Source organism: Macaca nemestrina, chromosome 6, assembly GCF_043159975.1.
Source record: "Macaca nemestrina isolate mMacNem1 chromosome 6, mMacNem.hap1, whole genome shotgun sequence".
Taxonomy (NCBI): Eukaryota; Metazoa; Chordata; class Mammalia; order Primates; family Cercopithecidae; genus Macaca; species Macaca nemestrina.
This window is the reverse complement of record NC_092130.1, coordinates 45,686,447-45,704,801: the sequence shown is the minus strand read 5'-3', so window position 1 is coordinate 45,704,801 and position 18,355 is coordinate 45,686,447. Positions and strand designations below refer to the sequence as shown.

The 18,355-nt window shown below is 42.9% G+C and overlaps 1 protein-coding gene and 1 pseudogene across 1 annotated transcript in view; both read left to right on the top strand.

Moving 5' to 3' along the window:
- LOC105467255 (SEC24 homolog A, COPII coat complex component) overlaps positions 1–18,355 on the top strand; it is an 81,600-nt gene that overhangs the window by 59,614 nt on the left and 3,631 nt on the right. Inside the window, exons 18-22 of the mRNA XM_071098435.1 lie at positions 1,524–1,699; positions 8,799–8,936; positions 11,290–11,394; positions 14,509–14,601; positions 17,008–17,111. Of these exons, the coding sequence (XP_070954536.1) occupies positions 1,524–1,699; positions 8,799–8,936; positions 11,290–11,394; positions 14,509–14,601; positions 17,008–17,111 (616 nt within the window). The remainder of the gene's footprint in view (positions 1–1,523; positions 1,700–8,798; positions 8,937–11,289; positions 11,395–14,508; positions 14,602–17,007; positions 17,112–18,355) is intronic.
- On the top strand, positions 9,259–9,358 carry LOC112424122 (U6 spliceosomal RNA; annotated as a pseudogene).

The following is an 18,355-nucleotide window of genomic DNA, read 5'->3' as shown; positions in this document are numbered from 1 at the left end:
CAGCTACCTTTAAAAAAATTTTTTTAGAGACAAAGAGTCTCACCATGTTGCCCAGGCTGATCTTGAATCCTGGGCTCAAGCAATCTTCCTGCTTTGGCCTACCAAACTGTTGGGATTACAGCTGTGAGCCACCACACCCGGCCTCAGTAAGTCCATTTGCTTCAAACTTAATTCTGTCTGTATCGGGAATAGTTACTCACTTTCTTGAATTTCCTATTGGGAAAAATGTTTTACATGGAGCCTGGTAAAGGATTTACCCACACTTCAATCTTTTATGTTGTTAGATGTTCAGGATTGTGACCTGTGAAATTTGAAGATCATTGCCTTTATTTTTTTGTTTAAGTTACATTTTTTTTTTGTAACTGTGATTATTATTATGAATGACAGCAGTAACTATTAGGTGGGTTTTGTGGGTTTTTGATAAATTGTCACAACTTCATAAGTATTGGTTCTGCTACTATATTGAATGTACTTTTAGTACCACGTGGATGGAGTTTAATTAAAGTTTGACAAGTCTTCCAAACAGTTATCCTTTTTTTTTTTAAAGTTTTGAAAAAAAGTTTTCATGCAGAAATGCTTATAAACAGAGTGGCATGACAAATGATGAAAATCTGTCTAAATAAGAGGCCAGGCATGGTGGCTCATGTCTGTAATCCCGGGACTTTGGGAGGCTGAGGGGGGTGTATCACTTGAAGCCAGGAGTTCAAGACCAGCCTGGCCAACATGGTGAAACCCTATCTCTACTAAAAATGCAAAAAAGAAAAAAAAAAAAATTAGTCAGGTGTGGTGGCACATGTCTGTAGTCCCAGCTATAGTCCCAGCTACTCAGGAGGCTGAGGCAGGAGAATTGCTTGAACCTGGGAGGCAGAGGATGCAGCGAGCCAAGACCACACCACCGCACTCCAGCCTGGGCGACAGAGCGAAACTCTGTGTCTGAATAAATAAATAAATAAATAACTCTAAGAACTCTTCCTGTAAATATGAAATAACTCTGGGCTGGGCATAGTGGTTCATGCCTATAATCCCAGCACTTTGGAAGGCTGAGGCAGGAGGATTGCTTGAGACCAGAAGTTTGAGATCAGCCTGGGCAACATAGGGAGACTTTGTACAAAAAATTTGGTTTAATTAATTAATTAAAATTAAAATTTCAAAAGAACTCTGTTTCGAAACACTCTGTGTTTCAGGAAACACAGGAAAGCATTGTGTGTTTAATTGCAATGTTTTTCTTTCTCAGTGGTATATAAAATGTTGGATTACAGTCAGTAGCATAACTGAGGCTCAGGAAGGTTAAATTACTTGCCAAATCATTATACAACTAGGAAATAGCAGAGCAGCATTTCAACAGAGGTTGGCTCCGTTCTCCAGACCATGCTTTTAGCTGCTGTGTTTTGCCTCGTTTGTGTATATAGTAAATTGGAGAGATACTTAGTATAGTTTTTAAAAATTATCTCTTCTATCCTTAACAGTGGACTAGCTAAACTTCTATCATATTTCTTTTTTGTCCTTACCCTCACCTTGCTTAGCTGTTGACAGATCTATGACTGCCAGTCTGAGTGACGCTCGGGATGCTCTAGTGAATGCAGTCATTGACTCCCTTTCAGCTTACCGTTCTTCAGTCTTAAGTAACCAGCAGCCTGGACTCGTGGTTCCTTTTTCTTTGCGGCTTTTCCCACTTTTTGTATTGGCTCTCCTTAAACAGGTAAGAAAAACAGTACAGAAACTAACACAGTGATGGCCAGGCACTGTGGCCTACACCTGAAATCCCAGCACTTTGGGTGGCTGATGTGGGTGGATTGCTTGAGTCCAGGCATTTGAGACCAGCCTAGGCAACATGGTGAAACCTGGTCTCTGCAAAAAATACAAAAAAACTAGCCAGGTGTGGTGGTGCACACCTGTAGTCCCAGCTATTTGGGAGGCTGAGGTGGGAGGATGGTTGAGTCCAGGAGACAGAGGTTGTAGTGAGCCCATATCGCGCCACTGTACTCCAGCTTGTGCGAGAGAGCCCGACTCTGTCTCAAAATAAACAAACAAAAAGAAAGAAACGAACACAATGGAAACATCAAAAGGCAAAATTTTTTTCCTATGAATCCCTAAACATTGTATATGTAAGTTTATGCTAGTTAAATTTTTGACGACAGGGGCCTTACCTCTTATTTGAACTTTGAAAAGTTTAATAACCAAAAAAAGTTACAGAAAACTGATTCAGAGTAAGTTCCTTGTTCATAAGATGCTTCTTTAAGCTAAGTATTCAGTGACATTATAAAAAATTCAACTGATAATCAGTTTTCCAAAACAAGAATTTTATATTATATTGCTGGTGCAAGAAAGCACACATGCACTGCGTGTTCTCACTTATACGTGAAAGCTAGAAATCAAACACACAAAAGCAGAAAGCAGAATAGTGGTTACTAGAGGCTGGGTGGTGAGGAAGGAATGGGGAGATATTGAACAAAAGATACAGTGTTTTAGTTAGACAGGAAGAATAAGTGATAACTATTTGAGGTTACGGGTATGTTACCTAGCTTCATTAAATCATTCCACATTTTATACTATATCATAGCATCTCTTTATACCTCATAAATATATGCAATTAGAATTTTTCACCAACAAGAAAGTTAACTTTTTTAAAAAAAGAAGATACCACACATGTGATTTTATTTTATTTTTATTTTTTGGCTCTTTCCTGTCCCTACAGAATTTCAGCGACATTACACTTCTCTCTTTTTTCTTTTTTTTTTTGAGTTGGAGTCTTGCTCTGTCACCCAGGCTGGAGTGCAGTAGCACGATCTTGGCTTAACGCAACCTCAACCTCCCAGGTTCAAGTGATTCTCCTGCCTCAGCCTTCCGAGTAGCTGGGATTACAAGCGTGTGCCACTGTGTCTGACTAATTTTGTGTTTTTAGTGGAGACAAGGTTTCACCATGTTGGTCAGGCTTGTCTCAAACTCCTGATCTCAGGTGATTTGCCTGCCTTGGCCTCTCGAGGTGCTAGGATTACAGGCATGAGCTACCAATTACACTTATTAATCTTCTTCTTCTTTTTTTTTTTTTTTTTTCCGAGACAGGGTCTCCCTCTATTGCCCAGGCTGGAGCCCTATGGCATGATCTCGGCTCACTGCAACCTCCACCTTCTGGGTTCAACCTCCACCTCCTGCGTTCAGGCAATTCTCCCGCCTCAGCCTCCTGAGTAGCTGGGATTATAGGCATGCACTACCACACCCCAGCTAATTTTTGTATTTTTAGTAGAGACAGGGTTTCACCATATTGGTTAGGCTGGATTCTAACATCCAACCTCAGGTGATCCTCCTGCCTCAACCTCCCAAAGTGTAGGGATCACAGCCATGAGCCACCATGCCTGGCCCTTAATCTTCTTCAGATACACTTTATTATACCTGTATACCTGCATACTTGTTTCCATGATCTGGATTGGACTTCCATATCCTTGTCTTTGAGTTTAAATGTTTGTAGGGTTTTTCTTTGTTTTACTTTGATTGTAGGGTTTTTCATTTGCTATTTATTATTTACATGTCTTCCCTGCCTGCTCTTTGCCTTCCTCCCAGAAAAGAAGGAAAACTCTGGTCTGGTGGAGTAGGCTTATTTATCCAGTGTCCAAAATTGAATGTCCAAGCTTTTTGCCTCAGGATAAACTTCCCTTATAAAATTTTATTTAAAAGCTCGTGTTGGCTGGCCATGGTGGCTCATGCATGTAATCCCAACACTTTGGGAGGCCAAGGCGGGCAGATCACTTGAGTTCAGGAGTTTGAGACTAGCCTGGCCAAAGTGGTGAAACCTCGTCTCCACAAAAATTACAAAAATTAGCAGGGCATGGTGGCACATGCCTGTAGTCACAGCTACTTGGGAGGCTGAGGCAGGAGAATCGCCTGAACCCAGGAGGCAGAGGTTGCAGTGAGCTGAGATTGCACCACTGCACTCCAGCCTGGGTGACAGAGCGAGACTCCTTCTCTTAAAATATAAATTAAATAAATAAAAGCTCATGTTGGCCAGGTGCCGTGGTTCATACCTATAACCCAATATACTTTGAGAGGCCAAGGTAGAAGGATTGCTTAAAGCTAGAGGTTTGAGACCAGCCTGGGCAAGAAAGCAAGAATGTCTCTATTAAAAATTTTGTTTAATTTTTTAAATTAAGAAACAACTCATGTTAAAAATGCACCTGAAGAAGCATTCCAGATTCCAGAACTGTTCAAGGACTGCTGGCTGGGCACAGTGGCTCATGCCTGTAATCCTAGCACCTTGGGAGGCCAAGGCGGGAGGGTCGATTGCTTGAGTCTAGGAGTTTGAGACCAGCCTGGACAACATAGTGAAATTCCACCCCTACAAAAAAAATTTTTTAATAAGAAAAATAAAGGACTGCTCTGCATCTTTTTTTTTTTTTTTTTTTTAAGTCTTGCTGTATCGCCAGGCTGGAGTGGCAGTGGCGATCTCGGCTCACTGCGACCTCAGCCTCCTGAGTAGCTAGGATTACAGGTGTGCACCACCACACCTGGCTAATTTTTGTATTTTTAGTAGAGACGGGGTTTCCCCATGTTGGCCAGGCTGGTTTTGAACTTCTGACCTCAATGATCCACTGGCCTCGGCCTCCCAAATTGCTGGGATTACAGGCGTGAGCTACCACACCTGGCCTGCATCTTGTCTGTATTTTTCCTAAACTCTGGGATCTACTTGTCTGTTGTGTATAGTTTTTTCCAGGTGAGAAGAGCAACTCATTACTTTCTAGTAGGAGTGGCTTTTGAATCTACAGTTCTTTTTTTTTTTTTTTTTTTTTTGAGACGGAGTTTCACACTGTTGTCCGGGCTAGAGTGCAGTGTCGTGATCTTAGCTCATTGCAACCTCCACCTCCTGGATTCAAGTGATTCTCCTGCCTCAGCCTCCAGAGTAGCTGGGATTACAGGCACCCGCCACCATGCCTAGCTAATTTTTTGTATTTTTAGTAGAGACAGGGTTTCACTATGTTGGCCATTCTGGTCTTGAACTCCTGACCTTGTGATCTCTGCCTTCCATGGCCTCCCAAAGTACTGGGATTACAGGCATGAGCCACCGTGCCCAACCTCTAGTTCTCACTTCTCTAATTCAAATTACGTATTTCCATTTCTGAATATAAGTACACAGATTACATAAATATTTAATTTTTTTTTTTTTTTGAGACAGAGTCTGGCTTTTGTTGCCCAGGCTGGAGTGCAATGGCACAATCTCGGTTCACTGCAACCTTCGCCTCCCGGGTTCAAGTAATTCTCCTGCCTCAGCCTCCCAAGTAGCTGGTATTATAGGCGTGCACCACCACGTCTTGCTAATTTTGTATTTTTAGTAAAGACGGGGTTTCACCACATTCGTAAGGCTGGTTTCAAACTCCTGACCTCATGATCCGCCCACCTTGGCCTCCCAAATTGTTGGGATTACAGCCATGAGCCACTGTGCCTGGCAAATATTTAAATTTTAACATTTAAAAATCTGAGCTCGGCCGGGCACAGTGGCTCACGCCTATAATCCCAGCACTTTGGGAGGCTGAGGCGGGTAGATCACGAGGTCAGGAGATCGAGACCATCCTGGCTAACACAGTGAAACCCCATCTCTACTAAAGAATACAAAAAATTAGCAGGGCATAGTGGCGAGCGCCTGTAGTCCCAGTTACTCAGGAGGCTGAGGCAGGAGAATGGCGTGAACCCAGGAAGCGGAGGTTGCAGTGAGCCGAGATTGTGCCACTGCACTCCAGCCTGGGCGACAGAGCAAGACTCCGTCTCAAAAAAAAAAAAAAAAAAGGGCCGGGCACGGTGGCTCACGCCTGTAATCCCAGCACTTTGGGAGGCCGAGACGGGTGGATCATGAGGTCAGGAGATCGAGACCATCCTGGCTAACACAGTGAAACCCCGTCTCTACTAAAAATACAAAAAATTAGCAGGGCATAGTGGCGGGCACCTGTAGTCCCAGCTACTCGGGAGGCTGAGGCAGGAGAATGACGTGAACCCGGGAGGCGGAGTTTGCAGTGAGCCGAGATCGTGCCACCGCACTCCAGCCTGGGTAACAGAGTGAGACTCCGTCTCAAAAAAAAAAAAAAAAAAAAAAAAATCTGAGCTCTTCTTTCTCCTTCAGGCCTTTCTTGAAATGCTTTATTCTAAAGCCTACGTTCTTTGATCTTCCCCATTTAATATGCAACACCCTAATCCCACCCCATCCCACACCATCCTGACACCTTTAATCACTCTTACCTCCTGTATTTTTCCTATAGCATTTATCACCGACATACCACATATTTTGCTTATTTTTTATTCTTCCCTTAATAGGATGTAAACTTTATGAGGACAAGGATTTTTATCTTTTTCATTCATTTTTTTGTCCTAGCAGTTAGAACCGTTCCTAGTATATAATAGACACTCAGGAAACATTTTTTTTTTTTTTTTTTTTTTTTTTTTTTTTTTTTTTTTGAGACGGAGTCTCGCTCTGTCGCCCAGGCTGGAGTGCAGTGGCGCGATCTCGGCTCACTGCAAGCTCCGCCTCCCGGGTTCACGCCATTCTCCTGCCTCAGCCTCCCGAGTAGCTGGGACTACAGGCGCCCACAACCGCGCCCGGCTAATTTTTTGTATTTTTAGTAGAGACGGGGTTTCACCGTGGTCTCGATCTCCTGACCTTGTGATCCGCCCGCCTCGGCCTCCCAAAGTGCTGGGATTACAGGCGTGAGCCACCGCGCCCGGCCGGAAACATTTTTTAAATGAATAGATGGAACTTTGTTTCTTCCATTAAAATCTTAAGAGCTTTTATAATCTTCCTTTAATGTAGGCAGTGTATTTTTTTTTTTTTTTTTTGAGACAGTCTCACTCTGTCGCCCAGGCTGGAGTGCAGTGACATAATTTCTGCTCACTGCAATCTCCACCTCTTAGGTTCAAGTGATTCTCCTGCCTCAGCCTCCTGAGTAGCTGGGATTACAGGCATGTACCACTATGCCCGGCTAATTTTTTGTATTTTTAGTAGAGATGGGATTTCACCATGCTGGTCAGGCTGGTCTCGAACTCCTGACCTTGTGATGCACCTGCCTCGGCCTCCCAAAGTGTTGGGATTAAAGGTGTGAGCCACAGCACTCGGCTCAGTGTACTTGTTTTAATACATAATTTCATTATTATTTTCTCTCTGCCTATTTTACTCCTTTCCATCAATTGGAATACTTAAAACCTTACCCACAACTGGCTGGGCGCAGTGGCTCACGCCTGTAATCCCAGCACTTTAGGAGGCCAAGGTGGGCGGATCATGAGGTCAGGAGTTCAAGACCAGCCTGAACAACATGCTGAAACCTGGTCTCTACTAAAAATACAAAAAAAAAAAAAAAGAAAAAGATAAAACCAGGCGTGGTTGCACGCACCTGTAATCCCACCTACTCAGGAGGCTGAGGCAGGAGAATCGCTTGAACCCAGGAGGCAGAGGTTGCAGTGTGCAGAGATCGAACAGCACTACACTCCAGCCTGGGCGACAGAGGGAGACTCTGTCTCAAAAAAAAAAAAAAACAAAAAAAACCTTACCCATATCTTTTTTCTTCTCCATTTTTATCTGTGTAAAGAAAATAATAACAGTTAAATATCATAGTTACTTATTAACTCATTTTACTAAGAAGCTTTCCTCATTTGTAGTAGTATTACGATTTCTTGTTTATTAGTATTCTTTGTTATATTGTTTGTATGGTGGGAGAATCAATGACAGCTGCCATTAATCCTTCACCCAGCACTTATGGACCATTTAGTGCAGGGTTCTAAGTGCACTACCCCCGGACCACGGACTGGTACCAGTGGGTGGCCTGTTAGGAACTGAGCCACACAGCAGGAGGTGACCAGTAGGTGAGGGAGCATTACTGCCTGAGCTCCGCCTCCTGTCAGATAAGTGGCAGCATTAGATTCTCATAGGAGCACCAACCATATTGTGAACTGCGCATGCGAGAGATCTAGGTTGCATGCTCCTTATGAGAATCTAATGTCTGATGATAAGAGGTGGAACAGTTTCATCCCAAAATCATCCTCCACTGTGTCCCCACCAGTCTGTGGAAAAATTGTCCTCCATGAAACCAGTCCCTGGTATGAAAAAGGACCACTGACGTAATGGATATCTTTTTGGTCCTTCATGTGTGCCTTTACTTTGTCATCTGCAATATAACTTCATCCTTCCTATGGTGTTGCTTGGATTGTTACATCATTATCATGATCATTATATGATAGATAGAGTGTTTTGATCTATTTTATCAACTAGGAAACAGACACCGTGGAGATCAGATAACTTTGCCATGGTCAGTTAGTTAATTTCAAAAGACTTTTAGGTGGGGCTATAGCTACAGTTTAATAGATGTGTGTGACTTTTTTTTTTTTTTTTTTTGAGATGGAATCTCGCTCTGTTGCCCAGGCTGGAGTGCAGTGGCTGGATCTCAGCTCACTGCAAGCTCCGCCTCCTGAGTTTAGGCCATTCTCCTGCCTCAGCCTCCCGAGTAGCTGGGACTACAGGCGCCCGCCACCTCGCCCGGCTAGCTTTTTGTATTTTTTTAGTAGAGATGGGATTTCACCGTGTTAGCCAGGATGGTCTCGATCTCCTGACCTCGTGATCCGCCCGTCTTGGCCTCCCAAAGTGCTGGGATTACAGGCTTGAGCCACCGCGCCTGGCGTGCGTGACTTCTTAAAAAAGATACTTTAAAAAAATTGACAGTAAATTTGTGAATTCTCTCTGAAAATATTCTTTTAACAACTGGCATTTTAAAAATTCTGGATGTATTTTTAAAATATCTTCTTTTGTGGGGAATGGGGGTTTTCTGTTACAGAAATCATTCCAGACTGGGACAAATGCACGTCTAGATGAACGCATTTTTGCTATGTGTCAAGTGAAAAACCAGCCCTTGGTTTACCTTATGCTCACAACTCATCCCAGTTTGTATAGAGTTGACAATCTCTCAGATGAGGTAAGATGGATTGCTTTTTTGTGGCTTTTACTTGAGGATTAGTAAGCCTAATCATAGTCCAGTACAGAAATGAGGAATGGTTTGTTTATTATTTGCTTTATCTTTTATTTTATTTTATTATTATTATTTTTTTTTTTGGCTAGGTCTGAGTAAAGAAATTTTAGTATAGGGAAGCTCCTAAAAATAATGCCTTTACGTTTCTTAAAATACCATTTGTAGAGCAGATCTAAGAAATGGAAAGATTGTCAAATTGACCAGAGCACCTTTATTCAAACAAATTGATCTTTTAACAACTGACATTTTAAAAGTTCTCGGTGTATTTTTGCTCACTTCAGCAGCAAATATACTAAAATTGGAATGATACAGAGAAGATTAGCATGGCCCCTGTGCAAGGATGACACACAAATTCATGACGCATTTTTAGGAACAGAAAACCAAACACCGCATGTTCTCACTTATAAGCGGGAGTTGAACAATGAGAACACATGGACACAGGGAGGGGAATATCACACACTGGGGACTGTCAGGGGGTGGGGACAAGGGGAAGGACAGCATTAGTACAAATACCTAATGCATGCGGGGCTTAATACCCAGATGACAGGTTGATGGGTGCAGCAAAACACCATGGCACACGTATACCTATATATCAAATCTGCACATTCTGCACATGTGTATCAGAACTTAAAGTATTTTTTAAAAAAAGTTCTAGGTGTATTTTTAAAATATCTTTTCTGGGGGATGGGGGTTTTTTGTTACAGAAATCATTCCAGACTGGAACAAGTGCACATCTAGATCTGAGAGTGAAATTAAATCTGAACACCCAGTTCAATGTAACAGTGTCCTTGAATTAAAGAAAAAATATTTATCTAAATTGTAACAATGTTTTCCTTTGGTAGAAATTTACCAGAATTAAAGTCACAAGAATGAAAATGTTAAATCATAATCTTTCTAAAATTGTGATCAAGTTAAGATATAGATTTTGGAAATAATGTTTCGGTTAAAAACGTTTCAGGCCAGGCACAGTGGCTCATGCCTGTAATCCTAGCACTTTGGGAGGCCGAGGCGGGTGGATCATGAGGTCAGGAGTTCAAGACTAGCCTGGACAAGATGGTGAAACCCTGTCTCTACTAAAAATACAAAACACAAAAAAATTAGCCCGCCATGGTGGCGGGTGCCTGTAATCCCAGCTACTCGGGAGGCTGAGGCAGAGAATTGCTTGAACCCAGGAGGCAGAGGTTGCAGTGAGCCAAGATTATGCCACTATACTCCAGCCTGGGTGACAGAGTGAGACTCCGTCTTAAAAAAAAAAAAAAAAAAAAAACCTTTGAAAATTTAAAGAATTTATTATGTGGGCCAGGCGCGGTGGCTTTATGCCTGTAATCCAGCATTGTGGGAGGCCGAGGCAAGTGGATCACCTGAGGTCAGGAGTTCAAGACCAGCCTGACCAACATGGCGAAACCCCGTCTCTACTAAAAATACAAAAATTAGCTGGGCGTGATGATGCATGCCTGTAATCCCGGGTACTCGGGAGGCTGAGGCAGGAGAATTGCTTGAACCCAGGAGGCAGAGGTCGTGGTGAGCCGAGATCGTGCCATCGTACTCCAGCCTGAGTGACAACAGAGCAAGATTCCATCTCCAAAAAAAAAAAGAAAAAGAATTTAAGATATTTTACATATATAAAAGAAAATTGCCTATGAAATTTGAGGTAACTTTTTTCTTTCTTTTTTTTTGAGATGGAGTTTCGCACTTGTTGCCCAGGCTGGAGTGCAATGGAGTGATCTTGGCTCACCACAGCCTCCGCCTTCTGGGTTCAAGCAATTCTCCTGCCTCAGCCTCCCGAGTAGCTGGGATTACAGGCGTGCACCACCACATCTTGCTAATTTTGTATTTTTAGTAAAGACGGGGTTTCACCATGTTCGTAAGGCTGGTTTCAAACTCCTAACCTCAAGTGAGCCACCCGCCTCAGCCTCCCAAAGTGCTAGAATTACAGGGGTGAGCCACTGTGGTGGCCTATTGCATTCTTTTTTTGAAACAAGGGTTAAGATCAGAAGTTAACGGCCAGGCATGGTAAATCACAACTGTAATCCCAGCACTTTGGGAGACTGAGGCAGGTGGATCATCTAAAGTCAGGTGTTTGAGACCAGCCTGGCCAACATGGTGAAACCCCTTCTCTACTGAAAATAAGTGATAACTATTTCATCATCTTCTTTATATTTAAATATGAATAATTCTGATTTACCTAAGCAAGGCCCAAACTTGTAGAGGTAACATTCATTTAATTTTTTGTTGTTATTTAATTGTGACTCCATATTTTCTATATTTAAAACCTTTACTCTTTTACTTAATTTCTCAGGGAGCACTCAACATCAGTGATAGAACCATACCTCAACCCCCCATTCTTCAGCTTTCAGTGGAGAAGCTTAGCAGAGATGGAGCTTTCCTCATGGATGCAGGCTCTGTAAGTAGTTTGACTTATCCTGACCCTCACTGCAGACTACTATACTGTTTTAATTTAGCATTTGGTTTCATTCCCTTTAATATCTCTTCCTGAACAGATTTCATATTTTAACCTATATACAGTCATACACTGATTAATGATGTGTAAGTCACAGCTTATATGATGGTGATCCCATAAGATTTATAATGGAGCTGAAGAATTCCTATCATTTGGTATTTACTATACTATATTTTTTTATTATTGCTTTGGAATGTACTCCTACTTAACTTTTTAAAAAGTTAAACTCAGGCAGGTCCTTGAGGAGATATTCTAAAAGAAGATCTTGTTATCATAGGAGATGACAGCTCTATGCATGTTATTGCCCCTGAAGACCTTCCAATGTGACAAGGTGTGGAGGTGGAAGACAGCGAGATTGATTATCTTGACGCTGTATAGGCCTAGGCTAATGTGTGTTTGTGTTTCAGTATTTAACAAAACAATTTAAAAAGTAAAAAATTTTAAAAATTTTAAACATAGGGCCGGGCATGGTGGCTCACACCTATAATCCCAGCACTTTGGGAGGCCGAGGCGGGCAGATCATTTGAGATCAGGAGTTCAAGACCAGCCTGACCAACATGGTGAAAATCTCTACTAAAAATACAAAGAAATTAGCCAGGTGTGGTGGTATATGCCTGTAATCCTAGCTACTTGGGAGGCTGAGGCAGGAGAATCACTTGAACCCAGGAGGCAGAGGTTGCAGTGAGCCAAGATTGCACCACTGCACTCTAGCCTGGGCAACAGAGCAAGACTGTCTCAAAAAAAAAACCTTTTTTTTAATAGAAAAATGCTTATAGAACAAGGATATAAAGAATATTTTTGTGCAACTGTACAATGTGTGTTTTAAGCTAAGTGTTATTACAAAAGACTCAAAAAAAATTAAAAGAAGTTGACCGGGCATGGCAGCTTATGCCTGTAATTGCAGCACTTTAGGATGCCAAGGCAGGCAGATTGCTTGAGGTCAGGACTTCGAGACCAGCCTGGGCAACATGGTGAAACCCTGTCTCTACTCAAAATACAAATATTAGCCAGGCGTGGTGGCTCAAGGCTGTGTCTTAGCAACTCAGAAGGCTGAGCTGGGGAGCCTGAGGCTGCAGTAAGCTGAGATCACACCACTGCACTCCAGCCTGGGCAACAAAGTGAGACCTAGTCTCAAAAAAAAAAGGTTGGCCGGGCCCAGTGGCTCACGCCTGTAATCCCAGCCTTTTCAGTGGCCGAGGAGAGCAATTGCTTGAGCCCAGGAATTTGAGAACAGCCTGGGCAACATGGCAAAACTCCGTCTCTACTCAAAATACAAAAATCAGCCAGGCGTGGTCACGTGCACCTGTAATACCAGCTACTTGGGAGGCTGAGGTGGGAAGATCACCTGAGCCCAGGAGGTTGAGGCTGCAGTGAGCTGAGATCATACCACTGCACTCCAGCCTGGGCATCAGAACAAGGCCCTGTCTCAAAAAAAAAAAAAAAAAAGAAAAAAAAAACTAAAAGAGGCTGGGTGTGGTGATCCACACCTATAATCCCAACACTTAGGGAGGCCAAGGCAGGCGGATCACCTGAGGTCCGGAGTTTGAGACCAGCCTGACCAACATGGAGAAACCCTGTCTCTACTAAAAATACAAAATTAGCCAGGTGTGGTGGTACATGCCTGTAATCCCAGCTACTTGGGAGGCTGAGACAGGAGAATCACTTGAACCTGGGAGGCAGAGGTTGTGGTGAGCCAAGATTGTGCCATTGCACTCCAGCCTGGGCAACAAGAGTGAAACTCCATCTCAAAAAAAAAAAATTAAAAGAAGTTCATAAAGTTATAGTAAACTGGGCCGGGTGTGGTGGCTCAAGCCTGTAATCCCAGCACTTTGGGAGGCCGAGGCAGGCGGATCACAAGGTCAGGAGATCGAGACTATCCTGGCTAACACGGTGAAACCCCGTCTCTACTAAAAATATAAAAAATGAGCCAGGCGTGGTGGCGGGCGCCTGTAGTCCCAGCTACTCAGGAGGCTGAGGCAGGAGAATGGCGTGAACCCGGGAGGTGGAGCTTGCAGTGAGCCGAGATCGCGCCACTGCACTCCAGCCTGGGCGACAGAGCAACACTCTGTCTCAAAAAAAAAAAAAAAAAAAGTTATAGTAAACTAAGGTTAATTATTGAAGAAAGAAATTTCATATATATATCTAGTGTAGCCTAAATGTACAGTGTTTGTAAAGTTTATAGCAGTGTCCAGTAATGTCCTAGGCCTTTACATTCACTCACCACTCACTGACTCACCCAGAGCAACTTTTAGTCTTGTGCGCTCCATTCGTGGTAAGTGCCCTATACAGGTGTAATGTTTATCCCTTCTACCATATTTTTACTATACCTTTCCTATGTTTAGATCCACAAATACTTAGCATTGTGTTATAGTTGCCTACAGTATTCAGTAACAACCTATAGAGGTTTGTAGCCTAGGTACAGTAGACTATACCATTAAGGCTTGTGTAAATACACTCTATGATGTTCACACAACGAAATCACATAACAAAACGTTTCTCAGCATGTATCCCAGTGTTCAGTGATTCATGACAGTACATTTGTCTGCCACCTTCCCCCTCCATATCCTCCTTGTTTCATGCCAAGCATAAAATGTCTCATCAGGTAAATACTAATTACTATTCAGTTAAAGGCTGTACAATCTCACTAAATATATTTACCTTTTTGACCTTTTAAAACATACTCAGGCTGGGTGCGGTGGGTCACACCTGTAATCCCAGCACTTTGGGAGGCTGAGGCAGGCAGATCTCTTGAGGTCAGGAGTTCAAGACTAGCCTGGCCAACATGGCGAAACCCCATCTCTACTAAAAATACAAAAATTAGCTGGGCATGGTGGCACATGCCTGTAGTTCCAGCTACTCTGGAGGCTGAGGTGGGAAATTGCTTGAACCCAGGAGGCGGAGGTTGCAGTGAGCTGAGATTGCACCATTGCACTCCAGCCTGGGTGACAGAGTAAGACCCTATCTCACAAATATATATATATAAAATAAAATATACTCACTCAACAGACTCACCTTTATGTATGCTACTTCTCAAAATAATTTTATTCCTGTCCCTAGGTACTGATGCTTTGGGTTGGAAAAAATTGTACACAGAATTTTCTCAGCCAAGTTCTAGGAGTTCAAAACTATGCATCGATTCCACAGCCTATGGTAAGACTCTTTTATTATAGTGATTATAAAGGGCATTTCAAAGGTGGCAAAAACATGAATATCCCCTATTTTGATATCAGAAAATAATAACAGAATCATACCAAAAATGTTTATTGATAGGTTTTCATATTGGTGGATTCTATCACTCCATTCATAGAATCATTAGGGAATTTATGTATTTAAAAGGCAGATAGGCCAGGCGCAGCAGCTCACGCTGTAATCCCAGCACTTTGGGAGGCCAAGGTGGGCTGATCACGAGGTCAAGAAATCGAGACCATCCTGGCCAACATGGTGAAACCCCGTCTCTACTAAAAATACAAAAATTAGCTGGGTGTGGTGGCGCATGCCTGTAGTCCCAGCTACTTGGGAGGTTGAGGCAGGAGAATTGCTTGAACCCGGGAGGTGGACGTTGCAGTGAGCCAAGATTGTACCACTGCACTCCAGCCTGGAAACAGAGCAAGACTCCATCTCAAAAAAAAAAAAAAAAAAAAAAAAAAAATGCCAGGCATGGTGGCTCACACTTGTAATTCCAGCAGTTTGGGAAGCTGAGGTGAGTTTGAGCCCTGGAGTTTGAGACCACCCTAAGCAACATAGTGAGACCCCATAACTACAAAACATTTTTAAAATAGCTGGGCATGGTGGCACACAATTGTGGTCTTAACTACTTAGGAGGCTGAGATGGGAGGAGTGCTAGAACCTGGGAGGTTGAGGCTGGAGTGAGCAGTGATAGCACCGTTGCACTCCAGCCTGGGCAACAGAGAAAGAACCTGTCTCAAAAAATAAATAAATAAAAGACAGCTGTGTCAGGATTATAGCTACGATAAGCACTGGCTTTAGGCCTTGAACAGAACTACTGGACTGGATGACTAAGCATTTTAAGTATGAGTAAATAAGAAATTGTTATATTTTTAATAATACCTGAATGAATCAATTAATTCTGGATGTCATGCTAAAAGGAAGGGAAGAACTAAAAGGTTTTTTTAGATGAGGGCTTAGAAACTATGCCCAAGGGGTACCTGCTACTTGTTTTTGTAAATAAGGTTTTATTGGAACATCCATGCCTGTTCACTTATGTATTGTTTATGGCTACTTTGGTGTAGCAATGGCAAGGTTGGCCAGGCATGGTGGCTCACACCTATAATCTCAGGACTTCAGGAGGCCGAGACAGGCAAATCACCTGAGGTTGGGAGTACAAGACCAGCCTGGCCAACATGGAGAAACCCCCGTCTCAAGGCGAGGCGGGCGAATCACCTGAGGTCAGGCATTCGAGACCAGCCTGACCAGCATGGAGAAACCCCCATCTCTACTAAAAATACAAAAGTAGTCAGGCATGGTGGCACACACCTGTAATCCCAGCTACTCAGGAGAATCGCTTGAATCCAGGAGGCAGAGGTTGCGGTGAGCCAAGATTGCGCCATTGCACTCCAGCCTGGGCAACAAGTGCAAAACTCTGTCTCAAAAAATAAAAAACAATGGCAAAGTTAAGTAGTTGCAGCAGAAACCAAATGATCTTTAAGAAGTTTGCCTACTCCTATTCTAGATTATTCGTAGAAAATTGTGGTCCCAAGTCAAGTTGCATTGGCATGACTGTAGGAATTTTTTAGGAAAGCAAAATCTCAGGACCACACCCCTGCCCCAGACCTCCTAAATTATTATCTGTAGTTCAACAAGATGATCAGGTGATTCATATACATGTTAAAAGTCAAGGCCAGGCATGGTGGCTCATACCTATTATCCCAGCAATTTGGGAGGCCGAGGTGGGCGGACTGCTTAAGCCCAAGTTCGAGACCAGCCTGAACAACATGGTGCTCAGTACTAAAAAATACAAAATTTAGCTGGCAGGTAGCACATGCCTCTCTTATTCCAGCTACTTGGTGGGGCTGAGGTGAGATAATCACTTGAGCCTTGGGAGGCAGTGGAGGTTACAGTGAGCCATGATCACACCAGTGCACTTCAGCCTGGGCAACAGAGCAAGACCCTGTCTCAAAAAATAAATTAAATGTGAGAAGTAGGCCGGGTTCTGTGGCTCACTCCTGTAATGCTAGCACTTTGGGAGGCCGAGACAGGTGTATTGCCTGAGCCCAGGAGTTTGAAATCAGCCTGGGCAACATGGCAAAACCCTGTCTCTACAAAAAATACAAAATTAGCCAGGTATGGTGGCATGCCCCTGTAGTCCCAACTACTCAGGAGCTAAGGTGGGAGGATCACTGGAGCCTGGAGGTTGAGACTGCAGTGAGCCATGATTATGCCACTGATTATGCCTCCAGCCTGGCGACAGAGACCTTGTCTCAAAAAAGAAAAAAAAAAGTAATTAAAAAAATAAAAATTTGAAAAGTACCATAGACCATAGACCATACATTAGATATGTAATTAAAGTAATTGGATATTGTTGGTTTTGATTAACAGACAGACCTTCCAGAACTTGATACACCAGAATCTGCCAGAATAATAGCTTTCATCTCTTGGCTTAGAGAGCAGAGACCATTTTTCCCAATACTTTATGTAATAAGGTAAGTTGAATTTTCCATTTGCTAGTAGTAAAACAATTTGTTTGGCCTTGTCACGACCTGACAAGAGTATAGCAAAAAAAAGGAGAAGAAAGAAAAAGAATTCTTCTCAATAAATAGCAGTAAATCATGCCTTATATCCAATTATTGGAAATACTAAACTTTTTTCATTTTTAATTGACTAATAATAAGTGTATATATTTATGGGATACACTGATTTCTTGATACATGTATACATTGTGGAATGGTCAAATTAGGCTAATTAACATATTCATCTTCTCAGCCAATTATTGTTTCTTTGTGGTGAGAACATTTAAAATCCATAATTTTGCCTATTTGAAAATATACAATACGTTATTATTAACCATAGTCATACTGTGTAATAGATCACCAGAATCTATTCATCCTAACTGAAATTTTGTACCCTTTGACTAATATCTCTTCTTTCCTTCTCCACACCCACTTCCTGCCTCCTAACCTCTAATAACCATAATTCTACTTTCTACTTATATGAGTTCAACTTTTTTAGGTTCCACACATAAGTAAGATTGTGTCGTATTTGTCTCTCTGTGCCTGGTTTATTTCACTCAGCATAATGTCACAAATGACAGAATTTCCTGTTTTTTAAAGGCTGAATAGAAGTCGCCAGGTGCGGTGGCTCATGCCTGTAATCCCAGCACCTTGGGAGGCTGAGGCGGGTGGATCACCTGAGGTCAGGAGTTCGAGACCAGCCTGACCAACATGGAGAAAATACAAAATTAGCCTGGCGTGGTGGCGCATGCCTGTAATCCCAACTACTCAGGAGGCTAAGGCAGGAAAATAGCTTGAACCCAGGAGGCAGAGGTTGCAGTGAGCCAGGATCGTGCCACTGCACTCCAGCCTGGGCAACAAGAGCAAAACTCCATCTCAAAAAAAAAAAAAAAAAAGAAAGGCTCAGTAGAATTCCGTTGTGTATATATACAACATTTTAAAAATCCAGGCCAGGCGCGGTGGCTCAAGCCTGTAATCCCAGCACTTTGGGAGGCCGAGACGGGCGGATCACGAGGTCAGGAGATCGAGACCATGCTGGCTAACACGGTGAAACCCCGTCTCTCCTAAAAAAATACAAAAACCTAGCTGGGCGAGGTGGCGGGCGCCTGTAGTCCCAGCTCCTTGGGAGGCTGAGGCAGGAGAATGGCATGAACCCAGGAGGCGGAGCTTGCAGTGAGCTGAGATCCGGCCACTGCACTCCACCCTGGGTGACAGAG